The sequence below is a fragment of the Triticum dicoccoides genome, chromosome 4B (genome assembly GCF_002162155.2).
Source record: "Triticum dicoccoides isolate Atlit2015 ecotype Zavitan chromosome 4B, WEW_v2.0, whole genome shotgun sequence".
Classification (NCBI taxonomy): Eukaryota; Viridiplantae; Streptophyta; class Magnoliopsida; order Poales; family Poaceae; genus Triticum; species Triticum dicoccoides.
The window spans coordinates 168,195,473-168,213,557 of record NC_041387.1 but is presented as its reverse complement, the minus strand read 5'-3'; the positions used below and the strand labels follow the sequence as shown (position 1 = coordinate 168,213,557).

The following is an 18,085-nucleotide window of genomic DNA, read 5'->3' as shown; positions in this document are numbered from 1 at the left end:
CCTCGTCGCCTTCGCCGACGTTGGCGGAACAGTCCGGGTGAAGGGTCCTCCCCTTCTTGGACCCTTCGGCCTCCCTCGTTGGGGAGGCCTTCCTCTTCTTCTCTCCCCCCGCTGGGGGAGAGTCCTCTTTCTTCTCCTCCTCGTCCTCGTGGGTGGAGTCCGCCTCGGAGTCATCGGAAGATGAGTCCGATACCACCTGACGCCGGGAACTCCTTCAGGTTCCCGTGGCCTTCTTCTTGGCCTTCTTCTCCGGCACTACGTAAAGTGCCGGGACCAGCAGCCCTGTCAAACGGGCATCCGCTGGGTCTTCTGGAAGGGGAGCCGGATAGTTAACCTATCCGGACGTCGTCTGCCAGGCCTGTTAAAGGTATTGGGAGCTTAGATCCCGCATGAAGTCAAAACATGAAAAGCAAGTGTCCCATAAAGGATAACATGGCTTACCTCGTCAGCTGGACGCTACAAGCTGAACCCGCGATCTTCGGTAGCGGATGAGGGAGCTTCGGCGCCCTTGAACAGCACCCTCAAGGCATCTTTGTACGTAGTGTCAAAGAGCCCGCTCAAGGTCTGGTGCTGTGCCGGATTGAACTCCCACAAATTGAAATCCCGTTGCTGGCAGGGAGAATCCGGCGGGCGAGCAAGACCTGGATCACATTGACAAGCTTGAGCTTCTTGTTCACCAGGGTTTGGAGACAGGACTGGAGTCCGGTCAGCTCCTCCGAACTACCCCATAGCAAGCCCTTCTCTTTCCAGGAGGTGAGCTGCAAGGGGATGCCAGATCTGAATTCGGGGGCCGCTGCCCATTTAGGGTCACGCGGCTCGGTGATGTAGAACCACCCCGATTGCCACGCTTTGATGGATTCCACGAAGGCGCCCTCGAGCCAAGTGACGTTGGGCATTTTGCCCACCATGGCGCCTCCACACTCCGCTTGGCTGCCCTTCACAACCTTCGGCTTGACATTGAAGGTCTTGAGCCACAAGCCGAAGTGGGGCTGGATGTAGAGGAAAGCCTCACACATGACGATAAACGCCAAGATGTTGAGGATAAAATTTGGGGCCAGATCATGGAAATCCAGGCCGTAGTAGAACATGAGCCCCCGGACAAAAGGATGGAGCGGGAAGCCCAGTCCGCGGAGGAAATGGGGAAGGAATACCACCCTCTCATGGGGCCCGGGGGTGGGGATGAGCTGCCCCTCGTCGGGGAGCCGGTGCGCGATGTCGCTGGACAGATATCCGGCGCCGCGCAGCTTCTTGATGTGCCCCTCCGTAATGGAGGAGGCCATCCACTTGCCTCCCGCTCCGGACATGGCTGGAGAAGGTCGAGGTGAGATGTGCGGACTTGGGCGCTGGAGCTCGAGTGCGCGGAGATGGATAAGCAAAGGAGGAAGAAGGCGTAGGTAAAAAAGGTGGATCCTTATCCCCTTATATACGGGCGGACGAACTATGCGTCCCCACCAGCCTGGTAAAACTCGCTTATCTCCCAAGCACCGCAATCAATGGCGCGGTTGGGTTACCCATGTCCGTATTGATGGGAATCCCGAAATAAGGGGAACACGATCTCTGCTTCGACAAGACGTGCCAAGGAAACCGCTTCGCTAAACGCGCTGAGGTGGTATAATAAAAACGATTCGAGTAAAGGCTTGGCCGTGGGTAACGTCATGCCAAAAAATACGTCAGAAGATTGAACTTGTGTAAATATTATTCTCTCTACGGTGGTATGTGGAATTTATTTTGCAGAGCCAGACACTATCCTGGTGTTCACAATCTTCTATGAATTATTCGGAGGAGCAACCCGCCTTGCAATGCCGAAGACAATATGCGCGCCGGACTCGTCATCATTGAAGCCTGGTTCAGGGGCTACTGAGGGAGTCCTGGACTAAGGGGTGTCCGGATAGCCGAACTATCATCATCGGCCGGACTCCAAGACTATGAAGATACAAGATTGAAGACTTCGTCCCGTGTCCGGATGGGACTTTCCTTGGCGTGGAAGGCAAGCTTGGCAATACGGATATGTAGATCTCCTACCATTGTAACCGACTCTGTGTAACCCTAGCCCTCTCCGGTGTCTATATAAACCGGAGGGTTTTAGTCCCTAGGACAGAACAACAACAACAACAACAACAACAATCATACCATAGGCTAGCTTCTAGGGTTTAGCCTCCTTGATCTCGTGGTAGATCCACTCTTGTACTACTCATATCATCAATATCAATCAAGCAGGAGTAGGGTTTTACCTCCATCGAGAGGGCCTGAACCTGGGTAAAAACATCGTGTCCCTTGTCTCCTGTTACCATCCGCCTAGATGCATAGTTCGGGACCCCCTACCCGAGATCCGCCGGTTTTGACACCGACACCAGGCCTGCCAACCGTTTCCCCAGCAGCTCCTCAGGCAGCAGCGGAGGAGCCGGAGGGTCCAGCGACTCCACCGAGCTTCACGTGACTCCGGAGACGAGCGACGACAGCTACGAGCCCCCGAGCTCGCGTCGCGCCTGGAGCAGGGCAGCTACATCAGGCCGCCGATGCCACTGATCTGGATGGGGTTGGCGCCGGCGCCTGATGGCCCATTGTTGATGATGGTGTCTTCTGCGGAGGTGCATGTAGTTAGCGTTCCTTAGGATTCGCACCTTTTGTTCCCTGCGATGAATCGAAGTACCACCCCGTGGGGGTATGTAAGGCGCTGGCCATGTCTTTTGTGAATATTATATCCTTATTATGAATCGATGCGAGATGCTTGTCCTGTCCCGGCTCGGCTCCCCCTTTCTTTCCTCACGAGGGCTTGGTGCTCTACACCGACAGGTCCCGGTCCCCAGGCAAGCTTCAGCCGTCGCTGGTATGCCAGGTCGCGATGCCGTGGTCAAGGCCAGGAGGTGAGCGGCCCAAGGTCCAGTAAGAGCCCCTGAGTCACGATGTTCAGGAGGTCCCCTTTAGCGCTCAAGAAGCCTCCGCTGGGCAAGATAGGCAGGCAGCATCGCCGAGACAGAGCTGCAGTAGGCGAGGGTTTAGCGCTGAGTTGATTAAATTTTTGTGTGACTTATCTTGTAGGTTTGGAGTGGTTTTCGGCGAAGTGTTGGGCCTGCGTGGCGGCTGAGGTGTTGCTGGGTTAGGTCCTCGTGAGCTTCTTCCCTCTCCCCCGCACTTTCCTTCATGCTCTACGTCCTCAGGTCCCAGCCCTCGAGCGAGCTCAGCCGCCGCTGGTATGACAGGTCGCGATGTTGTGGGTCAAGGCCAGGGGAGGGCTGGAGAGCCGGTAAGATCCCATGAGTCGCAATGCTCAGGCACCCCCCTTTTAATGTGCAAGCGGATCGTGCCGGAGAGAACGAGAGAAAGCTTGCGACGCCCCCAGCGCTACTCCTGGAGCGGGTCCTGCATACCAATCACGAGGGGAAACAAGGTCTGTTGTTACGGTTGCCAGCCAACCATTGGTCGCTTCGAGGGAGTGATTGGGGCACTGAGGGCCTGGTGAGGTGGCGCCTTGCGGGGCTGCCGCGGCCAGAGCTCGACCACTCAGATTTTTTGGCGTTGCAGGGACGGACCCGTAGACAAGTGTCGTGCTAGAGAGAGCGGCTCAAAGGTAGGTGTCAATCGAGCAGGCGATTAGGTCAAGCATGTTAAGCATGAAGGAGCAAATCCATTTCAGATAGATGCGGAAAAAGCAAACGCTACTGGGTCAGGCCTGAGCAGCTTGGGGATAATGCAGCCCGAGGGGCGCCCCCAACAAGGTAGGTAAAGAGCATAAGCAAAACAGATACATGTCGCAGGGACGGACCCACGCGACCTGGGAATGATGCAGCCCTGTGGGCGCTCCCAGCTGAAAATGGAACTTTGCAAGATGTCACCTGATACCGTTGGAGATGAAGTGATGCTGAAGTAGCGGACGGCGCGTGGTGAGGAGGTCGACCCTCACGAGCTTCCGGGACCAGGAGCCTCGGGAGGCTTCGGGGGCTCGGGTGGATCTTTGAGGACCATCTCCCTCTCCGCCAGGACCGCACAATGCCTGACCTCCTAAGCCTCCAGAATGATCCTCAGCAGGCGCTGGTGAGCAGCGACCGTGTTCGGCAGGCCGAGTGGCATGCGAACGTAGCTGTGAGGTGGACCCTCGCAGCGCCCCACGCGCGAAGGCCAGAGGCGCTCCTGAGACGCGGCTCGGTTGAGCCCTGGTATGTCGATGCAGACGCGCAGCCCACCATCCTCGCCTGGATGTGGGGCTACGGCGGGCAAGCGGCGGCTGCCGCGCATTCCTCTTGACTCCTGTAGCTTCTGAATGTTTCTCGCGATGAACTCCTGAGGGTTTGGCCCTCCTTGCCTCATACCTTCCTGAGGGAAACATGCTTTGAAGCGCGCCTCCAAGTGGTGCCCGAGCGCCTCCCTCGTGACCTTGGCAAAGTCGGTGGCCCTCCAAGAAAGAGCCCCCGAGCCCTGCCCGAGGAGGGCGCCGGGCGCGCCTTCCTATGTGACAGAGGGTGGCGCCCCCTGAGCGGGCACGAATCCTGACGCAACGCCTCCGGAGGTGCCTGCCTCGTGAGGGTTTGGGCCAGGTGAAGTCTTCTTCTTCTTAGGGACCGCCTCGAGAAGTCTCCCGCTCCTATGATTTGGGTCTTCGACTGCCGCGGCTTGGAAGGCACGCTCAAGAGAACACACTACATCCCTTTCCTCACAGGGCACTGTGATGACTCCACCGCTTCCTGGCATCTTGAGGACATTGTAGCCGTGGTGAGTCACTGCCATGAACTTGGCCAGGGCTGGGTACCCGAGGATGGCATTGTATGGCAGGAGAATGTGGGCGACGTCGAAGTCAATGAGCTCAGTGCGGTAGTTGTTGCGTTGCCCAAAGGTGACAGGAAGGCGAACTTTCCCTATCGGAACAGTGGAACCATCAGTGACTCCTGAGAAAGGCTTGGTCGGTTGAAGCTGATCATATGGCACTTGGAGATTGTTGAATGTCTCGACGGACAGGACGTTGAGTCCTGCTCCGCCATCGATGAGGGTCCTGGTGACTTGCACATTGCTGATGACTGGGGAACAAAGCATCGGGAGGACTCCGGCCGTTGCTGCGCACTTGAGCTGATCCGCTGAGCTGAATGTGATAGCGCACGCAGACCACCAGAGAGGGCGCGTGGCCTCAAGCTTGGGGAGGACTGCATTCATCTCGCGAGCAAACTGCTTGAAGATGCACTGTGAGGCTGGGGCCTGGGCGCCTCCCAGGATGCAAGCGATTGCGCGCGGCTCCTGGAAGCCCCCAGCCCCCTTGTCCTGATGCTGGTCTTCATTCCTCCTTGGCGGTGGTGGCAGAGGAGGGAGGCCTGCATTGCCGTGCCGGCGATCCTCATGAGGCTGATCCCTCCAACCTCCCTCGCGAGGCTGGTCCTGCCAGTGGTCCTCACGAGGTCGGTCACGCCACCCTTGGCGAGGGCCTCGGTCTTCCCATCGTCCTCCACCTCTTCCTCCTCCTTGGCCATAGCCCCGATCGTTGTGCTCGGGGCGTCGGCCGATGCGCCCATCTCGCACGGCCCTGAGCTCTTGGCATTCGTTGGTGTTGTGGGTGTGGAGGTCGTGGTACATGTAGTACCGGCTACCCTTGGATGACTCAGGCTGATCCCTGCCTCGCTTGGTGTCTGGCTCTGCTGCGAGCACAGCAGCTCCCTTGCGCTTCACGTCCTTGACCTTGGGCTTCTTCTCTTCTGGCGCACTTCCTCAGCCCAGGCGCCCTTCCTCAGCCCTGGCGCACTTGGTCACCAAGTTGAACAGCTCCAGGGATGTGTACAGGTCTTCATGGATTGCTATCTCCTCTTTCATCTTGATGTCACGCACGCCATCGGAGAAGGCTGAGATGATGGCTTCCTCAGTCACCCTAGGGATCTTGAGGCGAGCGTTGTTGAAGCGCTGGATGTACTTCTGCAGGGTCTCTCCTGGCTGTTGCTTGATACGGCGCAGGTCACTCATGGCCGGGGGCCAGTCGCGAGTGCCTTGGAAGTTGGCGGTGAAGCGAGTGCGCATCTCGTCCCAGGAGGAGATCGTGCCAGGAGCCAGGTTCAGGAGCCAGGTGCAGGCACCATCCTTGAGCGCCATGGGAAACCAATTCGCCATGACCTTTTCGTACCCGTTGGCGGCTTTGATGCCCAGCTCGTAGAGTTGTAGGAACTCCGCGGGGTCTGTAGTGCCGTCGTAGCGAGGGGGCAGGTCCGGCTTGAACTTGCCGGGCTATGCGACGCTACGCAGCTCGGCGGTGAAGGCGCGGCAGCCTGCAGTGGCCACCGGAGCTCTCTGCTGATGCGGGGCTTGCTCCTGGGGATTCCCGCGCACCGCTGCCTGGAGCAGCGCGGGGTCTTGGCGTGGTGGTGCAGGGATGCGGTCATGGCGCACTGGCGCCGGGAGCACGCGAGCACCTTCTTGGGGACGAGGGATTTCTTGGCACCTCCTTTCTTGTCGCGCGGGCGCCGAACGCGGGGGGGTCTCGTCCTGGGGCCGCGCGCCTTGGAGCTAGGGCGCCTTCTTGGGGAGGAGGTGGCGGAGGCACCTCCTGTTCTGCGCCTCCTGCGCAGGACGGAGGGCGAGGCAGCAAGAGGGACGGCGCAGGGGAGCCCCCTGCGGCATTGACGAGCTCGGTGATGCGGGCGAGCCAGTCATCATAAAGGTCGTCGACGGGACGATAGTGCAGGAGCTCATGCGCCAGGATTAGCGTAGCATGCGCGTCCGCGGGGGCGCGATGGGCGTGGGACGATGAACCGGCTGGAGTCAGTGACGGGGTGGCGGTGCGGCCTTCCCGCCGCACCGAGGGATGCAGGGACGAGGCCTGCTGCTCGTTCCCCGCCGGGCCGGTGGCGGCGTTGGCGGCAGGCGATGGGGAACGACGGGGGCGTCCGCTGACGGGCGCCGTCTGGGCGACGCGGGTGGCGAGAGCAGCCCGACGCTCGGCGCGAGCCCGGCAAGCGTCAGCCATGGATACGACGGAAGATCACACGCGACCAGCGGAAGAAAGATTCCGGCGCACCCCTACCTGGCATGCCAAATGTCGGATTTTGGGTTCCGGCAGACCCTTGAGGTTCGAACTCTGGGGTGCGCATGAATATCTTTCCCCTACCAGTGTACGTTTCGAAACCTCGCAAGGAATCTAAGCTAGAAAGGAGAACACACAAGGGACACGAGGTTTATACTGGTTCAGGCCACCATTGTGGTGTAATACCCTACTCCAGTATGTGGTGTGGTGGATTGCCTCAAGGGCTGACGATGAACAATACAAAGGGGGAACAACCTCGCGAGGGGCTGTTCTTGAGCTGGTGCGATGAATTGCTTGGGTGAGTTCAATCGCTTCTCTCTCTCTCTCTCTCTCTCTCTCTCTCTCTCTCTCTCTCTCTCTCTCTCTCTCTCTCTCTCTGATCGATCCATCCCTTCGATCCATCCCCTTGCCCTGTGGTGGCTAGCTCTATTTATAGAGGGGGGCCCTGGGCCTCTTCCCAAATAATGAGCGGGAAGGGCGCCAACAATTGACTATTTTGAAGGGGAACATCTAGTACACTTATCCTGACTAAAGTTGGTCTTCGACTGCCAAAGACTCTGACGATGACGCCGTCCTAGGCTCCACGATGACCTCCGTCCTACCGCTCTGCTGGTCTTGGTCTTGTTGCACCGAAACAGTAACCTTTGCCTGATGCCTTGGCCTGTGCTTGCCCCCTTTGCACCAAAGGGGAAACAAGGACACTGCACAGGCCGGCGCCCGCCTGGTGCCCGCCTGGTCTCGATCGTCATGGCTTGTGTCACGGGCTCCTCGCGAGGTGCCCTTGCCTTGATCTCTCCGCCTCCTCGCGAGCCTGCCTGGTGAGGCTGCTCTTGAGGAAGCTTCCTGTCGTCTGCCCCGCGAGGCTTGGCCCCTCGCGAGGGTCTTGAGCTTGAGCTGATGAAGCTGGGCTGCACTGGGCCTTCTCTTGAGCCACGTCGCAGGCCGCAGGCAGGCAAGTCTGGGGACCCCCGTTCCCAGAACACCGACATACACAAAGGAACTGTTAAGGGATCTCAACAACTTCTTCACCACTTCATGGTCGGTGATGTCTGTGGAACCAAGAGCTTGAAGATCATTGGAAATGTCAGTGAGACGGTCAAATGTTTGCTGGACATTCTCGTTGTGAAGCCTATTGAAGTGGTTGAGGAGATTCCGAATAACATCAATGCAAGAGTCACATTGAGTTGAAACTCCCTCGTTACCTTTGGAGAGGCGTTCCCAGATTAGCTTCGAGGTATCCAAAGCACTCACGCGGTCATACTATCCTTTGTTCAGACGACCACAATGATGTTCTTCGCTTGAGAGTCCAACTGACTGAATCTCTTTCTGTTAACGGTAGTGACTCCTTCATGAATGTTGCGACTGACTGCTAAAAGTGCAAATTATCGACCAGAGGGGGGTGATTGGGATATTTTAATAGATTCTTCAAAAATAGGTTTTTTTAAGAGCATCCATGTGATAAATAACCTAATAGAGAATTCACTATGCTATGCATGCGAATCAGAGTAGTGGCTAAGTCGCCATGACGAAATAGAACATGCATAATGAGTAGCATAACATGTAAGCATACAAACACAGAGATGAATGAGCTAAGTACAACAAGATTGAAGACAAACATAATGCAAAGTGAGTTGATGAAATTGTGAAAGTCTTTAGTAAAAGTCTTCAAGAGAAGGGAGATAAATTCTACAACACACATATGCGGAAATTAAAGAGTTGAAGAAATAGAACCGCATTGCTCAAATAAGATAATGGATTTTTTTACCAGTTCCAGTTGCTGGGAAAACTGTATGTCTGGTTAGGGAGGCTCAAGATTTAACTCAGGAACACTTAGTCTTCACCCTATTCCCCCTGAGCTAAGCTCACTTAGACCACGCCCAATCACTCGGCGTAAGTTTCAAGGTAGACTTCCAAAACCTTCACATAATCGTTCTATGGCACTCCTATTTCTTATTGGGTGCTTAGAAGATGGTACCTAACCATCTGGAAGATCACAGTCTTCAAAGGTAACAAGCGTCGGATCACACATGACAAATTCTTTAATAATGCTCAATCACTTTGGACTCTGGTTGTTTGGCTTTTTCCTCACTTAGCATTCTCTCGAATTCGGAGGGTGGGTTGCTCTAATTGACACGTGTCAATCAATCACTCAGAGCAGCCGACCAACAAATGGTTGTTGGGGGGTGACTATTTATAGCCTGGGGAAACCCGACATGATAAGACCATCATGCCCTTCAGACACGACCATTGTCAGGATAAGGATCCACTCAACAGGTGGCACTTACTCAGCAACGGTCGGATATTTTGAACACTCAATTTCCTGACGGTAGTAGAGTCGCACTAGCGAGATCCTAACTCTTCAGTCAAACCAATTTCATCAATGACCAGAAGAACTTCGTCTCTGTCGCTGAAGAACTCGACTGCTCTGCAAGAGATTTCCAAAGTCTTCACTCGAAGAAATAGGTAAGTTTGGGTTTGAGCATCACTTCAAAAATAGGCCTATGTGTAACCTAGATCCCTTTGACAGTGCGGTGTTTCTTATGACTCAAATAAATAAGAAAGAAACTATGAAAACAAAGTCTTCAAGCTTCCAATTCTTCAATTCAATTTCTTTTAAGGGCGCATCAATTTCTTCAATGTAAACATATATTTTTAGGGGTCAACTTCCTTGGTTAAACCAAAATCTTCGGGGACTTTATCTCTTGTGTATGCTCATAAATACATTAGTCTCTTTACCCATTTGTCTCAGTACTCCAAAACCGCTAAAGGGGCACTAGATACACTTACAGCTGCGAGGCTGCGTCGACAACCATGCGGTGTTGCGAGCTGGCCGATGGCCGTTGCGAGTGTGGCGAGCCAGTAGGAGTTTGATGTGAATGGAGGCATGAGACGCACCAGAGAGGCCGGGTGAGGACACACGAGCACGTCATTGTGGAAGGCGTCAGGATGAGAGGCGTACGAGAGGGGGGAAATGAGTGGACAAAGTAGCGATGACGTATAAGAGGAAAACTAATGGAGGGAGGGTGCGATGCTGATCCAACAACTGGGTGCAAGGTCATCTAATGGCCCACGAGCGGATTGATATGGCGCTTCAGCCAGTCTCAGCGCCGAGCGTTGGTATTTCGTAATTAAGTTTCTTGGGAAAAGCAGGTCAAACCGCTTTTTCATGTGTATATATATATATACTAATTTTTAGGTAGTATGTACCATTTTTTTAATATGCTTATTTTTACGTATAAATATGTACGTATTTTACAAATATAACAAAAACTATGGGCTCATATGCAATTTTTTCATGTAACTTGCTTTGAAATATCTTAGATATAATATATGAACATATTTAAAATAATAAAATAGTATGTATAGTATCACATGGTAGTATATGAGACATGTGGGGTAACTACCACCGGATGGTAGGACGGATTTTCCATATATATATATATATATATATATATATATATATATATATATATATATGGGGTTTTCGCCCACCCCAACGTTTTACTAAAAAAGCCAAGGCAAACCATCCAACACATAGACGATTCACACCTCTCGTCCACAATCGGATAGTAGTTGCATCGGACTTATTACAGGTAATGCGCACATAAGCGTTTAGCATAACGGAAAGGAAGGAATCAACACCGAGCTATGCGAAGAAACTCGCCACAATGATGGTCAAGTAGCTGAAGACACTCGAGAAGCCGTGTAGCTTGAGCACCGATGCACAACAGTCGAACCAGAGGACCTACCGAAGCCAGGATGCATTTCACGCTTCGCCACCTTTGACCCCGAAAGATGATATTAATTCGCAAAAGCCATAAGCCCCACAAGGTAGCAACATGGAAGATAGTAATCACTTCAACTTTCTTTTCTTGTTTCCAGATAACAGCTAAATTAGAGAAAGAACAGGGTACAACAATACCAAGTTTATGAGCAATAGGTTCCCAGGTGTGCTTTGCAACAATGCAATCAAAGAATAAATATAGAATAGACTCAGGTTCACTACAAAAGGCACAAGATAGATCATCTACATGTCTGCGCTTAGCTAGATTATCTGGAGGGCTTATTACAGGTACATATGAATATTTGGAGGAACATTAATTTTTTCAAGTAGTACAAACTTTGAGATCAAATGGAATCCCACCAAAATTAACCATTTTGTAAAAGTAACTACTCCCTTCGTTTCAAAATAGATTACTCAAGACTTTGTACTAACTTTAGTCAAAGTTGAGTCATCTATTTTGAAACGGAGGAAGTAGACCAGAAGCTTCCAGCATCCACAAAGGGATATCTCTGTCTTCACACGATTTCACAGAATTCAATAAGGCTAGTGTAAATCAAACCATCTTCTAAAAGTCAGTTTTAAAACAGGGCAATTGATGCATCCTGTCGTTGACAAATGGACAATTGATCCCAAATTGGGTTTTAAGAGAATAGTCTCCCAACATTGTTTTTTTTTTGTATAATTAATATATGAAAATGTTTTCTGTAAACTAGTTACACACATTCAGTTCAGAGATGCAGATTAGAGCTGAGTGATTTAGTCTAGGGAAACATTTGGTGTCAGAGAGAGCGATTTAGTTTCTATAGCATTTGGCGTCAGAACTGAATCTTGAAAGCACAAAGAAACAACAGCGGTTCACGCATCAGTACGCGCCGACCTATCTCCTAGATTATCAGTGGCGTACGCAACGAGATGCGATGCGATGAGCTTCTTTGGCCCCAACTTGCGCAAATCGATGGCTGATTCTCGCTACGGTTGCCGAGGTAGGAGGAGCTCCTCCGCTCCGACCTTCATGCTGGCGGTTGCCGCGACGAGCTTCACCATCTTGGCCGCGCCGTCGAGGACGGCGATCTCGACGATGAATGCACCGCACACGGGGCGGTGGTCGGAGAACTTGGACTCCCCGCGGACGTACGCCACCTGCACGATCCCGTCGCCGCGCCAAAGGATCCGGTCGCACCACGCCGGCGTCCTCCGCTTCGTCTTCTTCTTCGACGCCGCGCCGTCGTCGTCCTCGCCTACGTAGTAGCTGTCGGAGTTCCACGAGTACTTGTACGTCGGCGCGAAGGAGATGACGCCCTCGCTCCACCCGCGGAACACCCCGCCCTCCCTCTCCGTCTTGAGCTGATCCTTCTCGAACAGCGCCGCCCAATCGCCGGTGTCCACCAACTTCTTCGCCTCCGCGTAGCTCAGCGCGATCCGGTAATTCAGGTCGCCGAGCCAGATCACGCGACTGCACAAACCGAATTGCTCGAGATTAATGGCAGAATCCGATGCAAGAATCGAATCAGCGGTGATGAGAGACTGACGTACTCGTGGTCGAGGATTCGTTCCGGGATGCGCCGGCCGGAGCGCTTGCAGACGCGGCGGAACTGGGTGTTCTTGAGGATCTCGACGACGTCGGAGTTGCGGCGGAGCTCGTCGCCGTCCTTCTCGCCAGAGGCGAGGTGGCTGCACACGAAGCAGAGGGACGTCTGGTGCAGCGACATGCTCACGGAGATGCACCCTTTGTTGCCAAGGCGGCCCATGATGCCGCGGCCGACGCAGCTGAGCCGGACGTGGCCGATGTGCGCCACCAGCTCCCGCCGCGCCCACACCGTTGCGAAGAGACCCACCATCTGCTTGCACGCCACCAGGCAGTACCTCCTCTGCAGGTTCGCCGCCGCCGGCTGCAGCAACAGCGTGGCGTCGGACGCCATGGACGATGCCTCCCCACCGCCGTCCACGACGACGTCCATGTCCTCCTCGTCTGACGTCGTCGTGTCGCCCTCGACAGCATACCGGCGCCGGTTTTTGCTGCTGCCGCAGCGCATCATCAGGCAGGACGACGACGATTTGGAGTACGGCCGGCGCCGGGGCGGCCTCTCTGTGGGGCAAGTGCATGACTTGAGCCGGCGGCCGCGGGTGATGGCGGCGCGGCGAACCTCTCTGGGGGAGGACCCATTCTTGTGAAACTGCGATGGGTCGAGCGGGCTGGAGCTCGCCGTGTGGAGTGCCGAAGCAGGAGAGGCGGACTGGCTGAAGGACCGGCTAGCCGGCGGCGACGACGAAGTCCGGTTGAGCGCCTGGTTGATGAGCGCGAGCCATCTCGACGCCGGCTCGTTGTCCTCGATCACAAGCACGTTCCCGGCGTTGAGAGGGACGACCTCTTGGAATCTGCATCACCATTGCAGCATATTAAGCTTTCGAGTAACTGAGATTAATTGCACTTGAAACTGATGGTACTACCAAAGCAATCTTGCCATGTATCCGGTGCAAATTCTGTGAAACTGAAACTTCAAAGTTCTTGAAACAATATCTACGAAATTGGTGAGATAATAAACGTTCACCGGGTTCTTCTCATTTCTCAGAATATTTCATATTTTCCATTGTTTAAAACTTCAAATACAATAGTGTCTATACTTGTTATCTGAAATTTCTGGAAGCAAAAAATTCAGAGGTAGCAACTGGTTGTGTTAGTTGAAACATAGCTTTCAGAAGAATAGCACCTTTCAAGCAAAAGAACCCCACAAGAAAACATGCCAATAATTTGCATAATACACACAGTTCAACAACAGGAGATGTGATGAAATTGTTTGTGGTGCAGAGGAACTGAAAGTGGCAATGTCTTCGTCTACGCAAACACGCAGAGCTCGTGTGTGTTAATGAATTGACAATGATGTGGCCCTAAATCAAAGCTGTCCAAGTCCAATGTTGTTCTCCATCTGACAAGAGATAGAAGATTGTGCAAAATTATGATATCTTGTAACATACCCTAGAACATAAACATCTGAATGGTCATCAGAAGGCAGGAAGTCATTCAGATTCAGCTCCATATCTGGAGTCTTTCCGGCGACGTTCCATGTTGCTGCAAATACCCTGTGAAACACAGACCACCCAAGGAGGAAAACTATCTGAATTTGATCGTCACACAGAAATACAAACTTATTTGCAGCGTGAAGTGTGCTGGTTGATAAAAACTCGTGAGTGTACCTAAAAGACTCAATATGCGTGCTGGTTGATACAGGAGAACTGTAGTTGCTGAATTTTAGGCTTGTACTTTTGAAGAAGGATGAAGATGATGCTGAAGGCGAAGCCATCGGTGAGTGCTCTGGACTCTCTCTCAAATCAACTGAAAAAAAAAATGCAAACACCGAATTACTTTAGCACCTTCACACAAAATTAGCATCTTGGATTGCTTTTTAGTCTTAACCAAAGATGAACTTTGCATGATAACCATGCCCCAGGTCAGGCTTCAACTTTCCACATCACACATGGGAATGGGTTGATCTTATCATGAATTGCAGAAGAGAGAAACACGGTGACTTTGCTTCATCGAAAAATGTAATAATGTTCTAAACTTGAGAACCTACCTGTAGTGTTCATAGAGTGCTCAGCACCGTACCTCGATGAAGAGTTCCTACCCTTCACAGTAGGAATCCTTCCAAAGGGAGACTGAAGAAGGAGAAGAGTTAAATTGAGTGATAATTATCTGGATTGATGGAACTTGCAGCCCATTCATCTACTGCATCAAATGAATAGACGTTACCTTCTTCCTCCTGTTGGTTTTCTGGTCCATTTTCTGAGCCCAGCTTCTTCTTCCAGCATCAAATGAATGGCTCTTGTGCCAAAGCAATTACTTAGCAGAGGAGACCTAATCTAATTCCTGAAAAAGTGTTCCTAGAATAAGTCAGGCAGATGGAAGTTTCCTTGTTTCCATGGTGAAACCAACAATCTAAGGCTTGTTCTTCTGAAACACAGCCACCAAAAGTTGTTCAAAGCCAAACTAAGAAACAGGACAAGCAACAACTGTCCAGGAGTATACTATTTAAATAGGACCAGCCTATCAGAAAAGAAAGGAACAAGCAAGGACTGATTTCAAAAAGGAAAACCCATTCCCTCAAATACCAAATATATTGGTAATTATTTGAGCATTCATAGACAAAACACCAAATGGAACAATCATACAAAATTGGTGTCGCGGTCGCTCATACAAAATGGAACAATCATACAAAACAGGACAAGTTTCAGAAAATTTCAACAAACCAATGATAACGAAAGGAAACCGCAGAAAGTAAACTCCTCAAAACAATGTGATATGGACATGACATGACTACCCGTGGAATTCACACATTTGTTAGCACACTAGCAATCATGTTGTAACAACCTGCATCCTGATTCCTCGCAAGAACTAAACCGCCGTTGCAAAGAAACTCTGATCATATATTTGGAATGGCAACCAAACGTATGAAGCCAAAAGGCCTAGCTACAAATGGAAAAAGAATTCCTTGAGACAAGATATCGCCTTTTTTTCGTCGAGAGAAGGGAAGTGTGTATGTGTGTAATAGGTCTTGTAAATTATGTTGGCAAGCTCAAGGTATAGAAGGCGATGGAGGTTGACCAGCCTTTTCCAAGTAATTAGGAAAAGTTCCAAATTGAATAGATTAACCAGCTCAAACCAAAGCTGTCATGAAACAGCATAGAGCTGTGTTTAACAGCTCTTTGGAACCATCCAGCAAGTGGTAAGGTGAGGCAGGCTCTAGGAACTGTAATAAACATAAAAATTGAAACTTTTGAGAAAAAAATGTTAGATAGTACAAGTGTACAACAGGAACAAACAAACGGAGTTGCACTTTTTAAATTCGTAACAGAGTGCGATATTTGGTATTATTGTCTGTCCAATTACACGCCAAAACCAAGAAGGGGGGGAAGGAGACCACACTGATTCCCCGAGGCAGCCGTTTTGGCCTTGGAAGCGTCCAAAGCAGAGGGGGGTCGATCGATGCCCCCAAGAGAACATAAATTAAAGTAAAGTATTCATAGAAAAATCGGTGAACTGCAGCATGCAGGAAGAGTTCAAAATGACAAGCGCGGATACCAAACCACAATTACGATTTACGAATGATCAAGTTCAATTCTCCACTGGATACCGCAGGAGTGTAGATGAGAACCGGATCAATACAACGGGACAAAGCATATACAGATGAAACAGAAGAAAAGAGGACAGGCTTAGCCATGGAGGAGGAAGAAAAGAGGAGAAACCTTGGTGAATGAATGAGTGGCGATGACTCTCGTTCCATGGAATGGAATGGAAGCGCGCGGCGGGAAAGATGCCAAATGGACGCGGCCTAATAATACTACTAGGTAGGAGAAAGAGCAAGAGAGAACGTACGTTACTATTTTTGCAACGCGGTGGTGGCAGTCTGAGAAACCGCCGGCCGGCTGCCCGGCTGTGTGTCACCGGCGCGTCCTTCTCGTGATTGCCTTTGCCTGAGGCTGCCGGCGCAGACGTGCGGTTGACGAGGAACGGGAGGAAATGGTGGGGAGTGGGGGGACGTGGAGGGGAGGGGGCGGCGGTTGGTCAGGTCAGATGAGGTCAAACCCAAACGGAGCCGTGGGAGGAAGAAGGGGGGCATTCCCTGTTACCCGCGCGCGCGTCGCCTTTTCCCCATGTTTCTGGAGGAGTAATTTGTCGCCGCGCGTCTTCTCTTCTCGGTTCCGTTCCACCGTAAAAATTGGCAAATTTTAGGTGTGGTCAGACATCAGATCTTGTTGTTCAGAACAGAGTCAAACATTTTCGGACCATTTTGGCCTCTTCTTTTCTGGACGAATAGTCAGAATCACATGACTAATTTTACACGTTCTTGGTTCAGAAAACTCCTAGTCTGACCTGTAATATGTGTGAAACAGAAAATATCACAAACTGGAGTATCATACTAGTATATAGCAATCTAAAATCATCTGGCCGGTCTTAGCAAATCCGTCCCCTAAACGTCCTCGGACGCGCCTGGTTAGTATCCGGTCGTGTCCATATTGAGTCATATTTGTCCATACACAGTCATGCTTTTCATTTTCTTTCTTAGAGCAACTCTAGCAGACCCCGCAAAATTCGACCCGCAAAACGCGTTTGCGGTTTTACGAAGATCGCGTTTGCGGGTCAAAAACATGCGCGGCCGATCAGATACCGTATCTAAACCTGAATAATTTGAAAAAACACTTTCGCGGGAGAAATTGCGCAAACATAGTTCATCACATCGCATACTACAGAGTTTATGCATACTACTTGATCAACAAATTAAACATAGACCATACTACATGCTACGTTAACTAGTAGTAGAGGGGGTCGGATCTGACGATGGCGAGGTCGCGGCAAAATGGACGATGCCGTGGAGGCCGAGCGACGCTCAATCCTCCTCGCCGGAGCTGCACAGGTTGATGTACTTCGCTGCCTGCTCCGCGCGGATGCGGCGCCACTCCTTAGCCTTCTCGTTGGCGGCGACCGTCTGCTGCCACTGGAGGGCTTCGAGCTCCTCGGCGTGGCTCCGGCGCTCCGCCTCCTCGCGCACGCTCCGCTCGGCGATGGCGGCAGCAACGGCGGCGAAGTCCGCGACGTAGTCCTCAGGCCTGACCACTCCGCGGCGGCCGAGCGGAGCAGGCTCCTCAGGCTCCTCCTTCACCGGGACGAAGGCGAACGGCGTCGGCTCCTCCAGCTCCTCCTCGTCCTCAGACCACTCCCTCTTCATGGGGAGAAAGCCCGCACCGGAGGACGAGGAGGATCCGGCGTAGGAAGATCTCACGGAGCAGAAGGACGCGCTACGGCGGTCGTACTCCTCCATCTCGCGGCGGTTGAAGCTCGCCGGCAGCGACATCCGCGGCGGACACGCCGCTCGCGCTCCGGGTCCCTCTCACGACCTGATCTGCTGCCGGAGCCGCGTCCGGAGCTCCACATTCGCCCCCACATGACGGCTGGAGGCGGGGCGGGTGGTCGCCGGCGGCGAGAAATTGGGAGAGGGGAAAGGGGAATCGGGTGGCTCACGGCGGTGGGGGGATAGGGTTTGGACCCGCAAAAGGGTCGCGGAACAACAGTTATACTGCTCGGGGCGTGCGGTTTGCAGGTTGCGGCAAAAAAAATTGTGGGCCGGACGAGTATGCGGGCTTTGTTTTGACCGGAAAATTGGGCTGAGCCCGTATACTCGCCGGAATTTTTGCGGGCCGGGAGCTTTGCGGGGTCTGCTAGAGTTGCTCTTATATATCTAGTCAATTGCATGTTATTGGTGAACATGAAAAGAAAAAATATAAAGAAGGAAATGTGGTGTGAGGTGGGCCGTGGC

General features: G+C 52.3%; 1 protein-coding gene across 2 annotated transcripts; it reads right to left on the bottom strand.

Annotated features, from left to right (window-relative positions):
* Window positions 1-11,547: 11,547 nt before the first annotated feature.
* LOC119295579 (type I inositol polyphosphate 5-phosphatase 10-like) lies at window positions 11,548-16,306 on the bottom strand. 2 transcript variants are annotated; one of them, XM_037574011.1, is made up of 7 exons: window positions 16,147-16,306; window positions 14,524-14,640; window positions 14,348-14,429; window positions 13,968-14,106; window positions 13,749-13,853; window positions 12,309-13,151; window positions 11,548-12,228 (listed from the first exon to the last, which is right to left on the bottom strand). In XM_037574011.1, the coding sequence occupies exons 2-7, from the start codon at window positions 14,551-14,553 to the stop codon at window positions 11,745-11,747; spliced, it is 1,683 nt and encodes a 560-aa protein (XP_037429908.1). In that variant the 5' UTR covers window positions 14,554-14,640; window positions 16,147-16,306; the 3' UTR covers window positions 11,548-11,744. The 2 variants fall into 2 exon arrangements, with proteins under 2 accessions (XP_037429908.1, XP_037429907.1); XM_037574010.1 differs by lacking the exon at window positions 16,147-16,306 and adding an exon at window positions 16,017-16,120.
* Window positions 16,307-18,085: the final 1,779 nt, after the last annotated feature.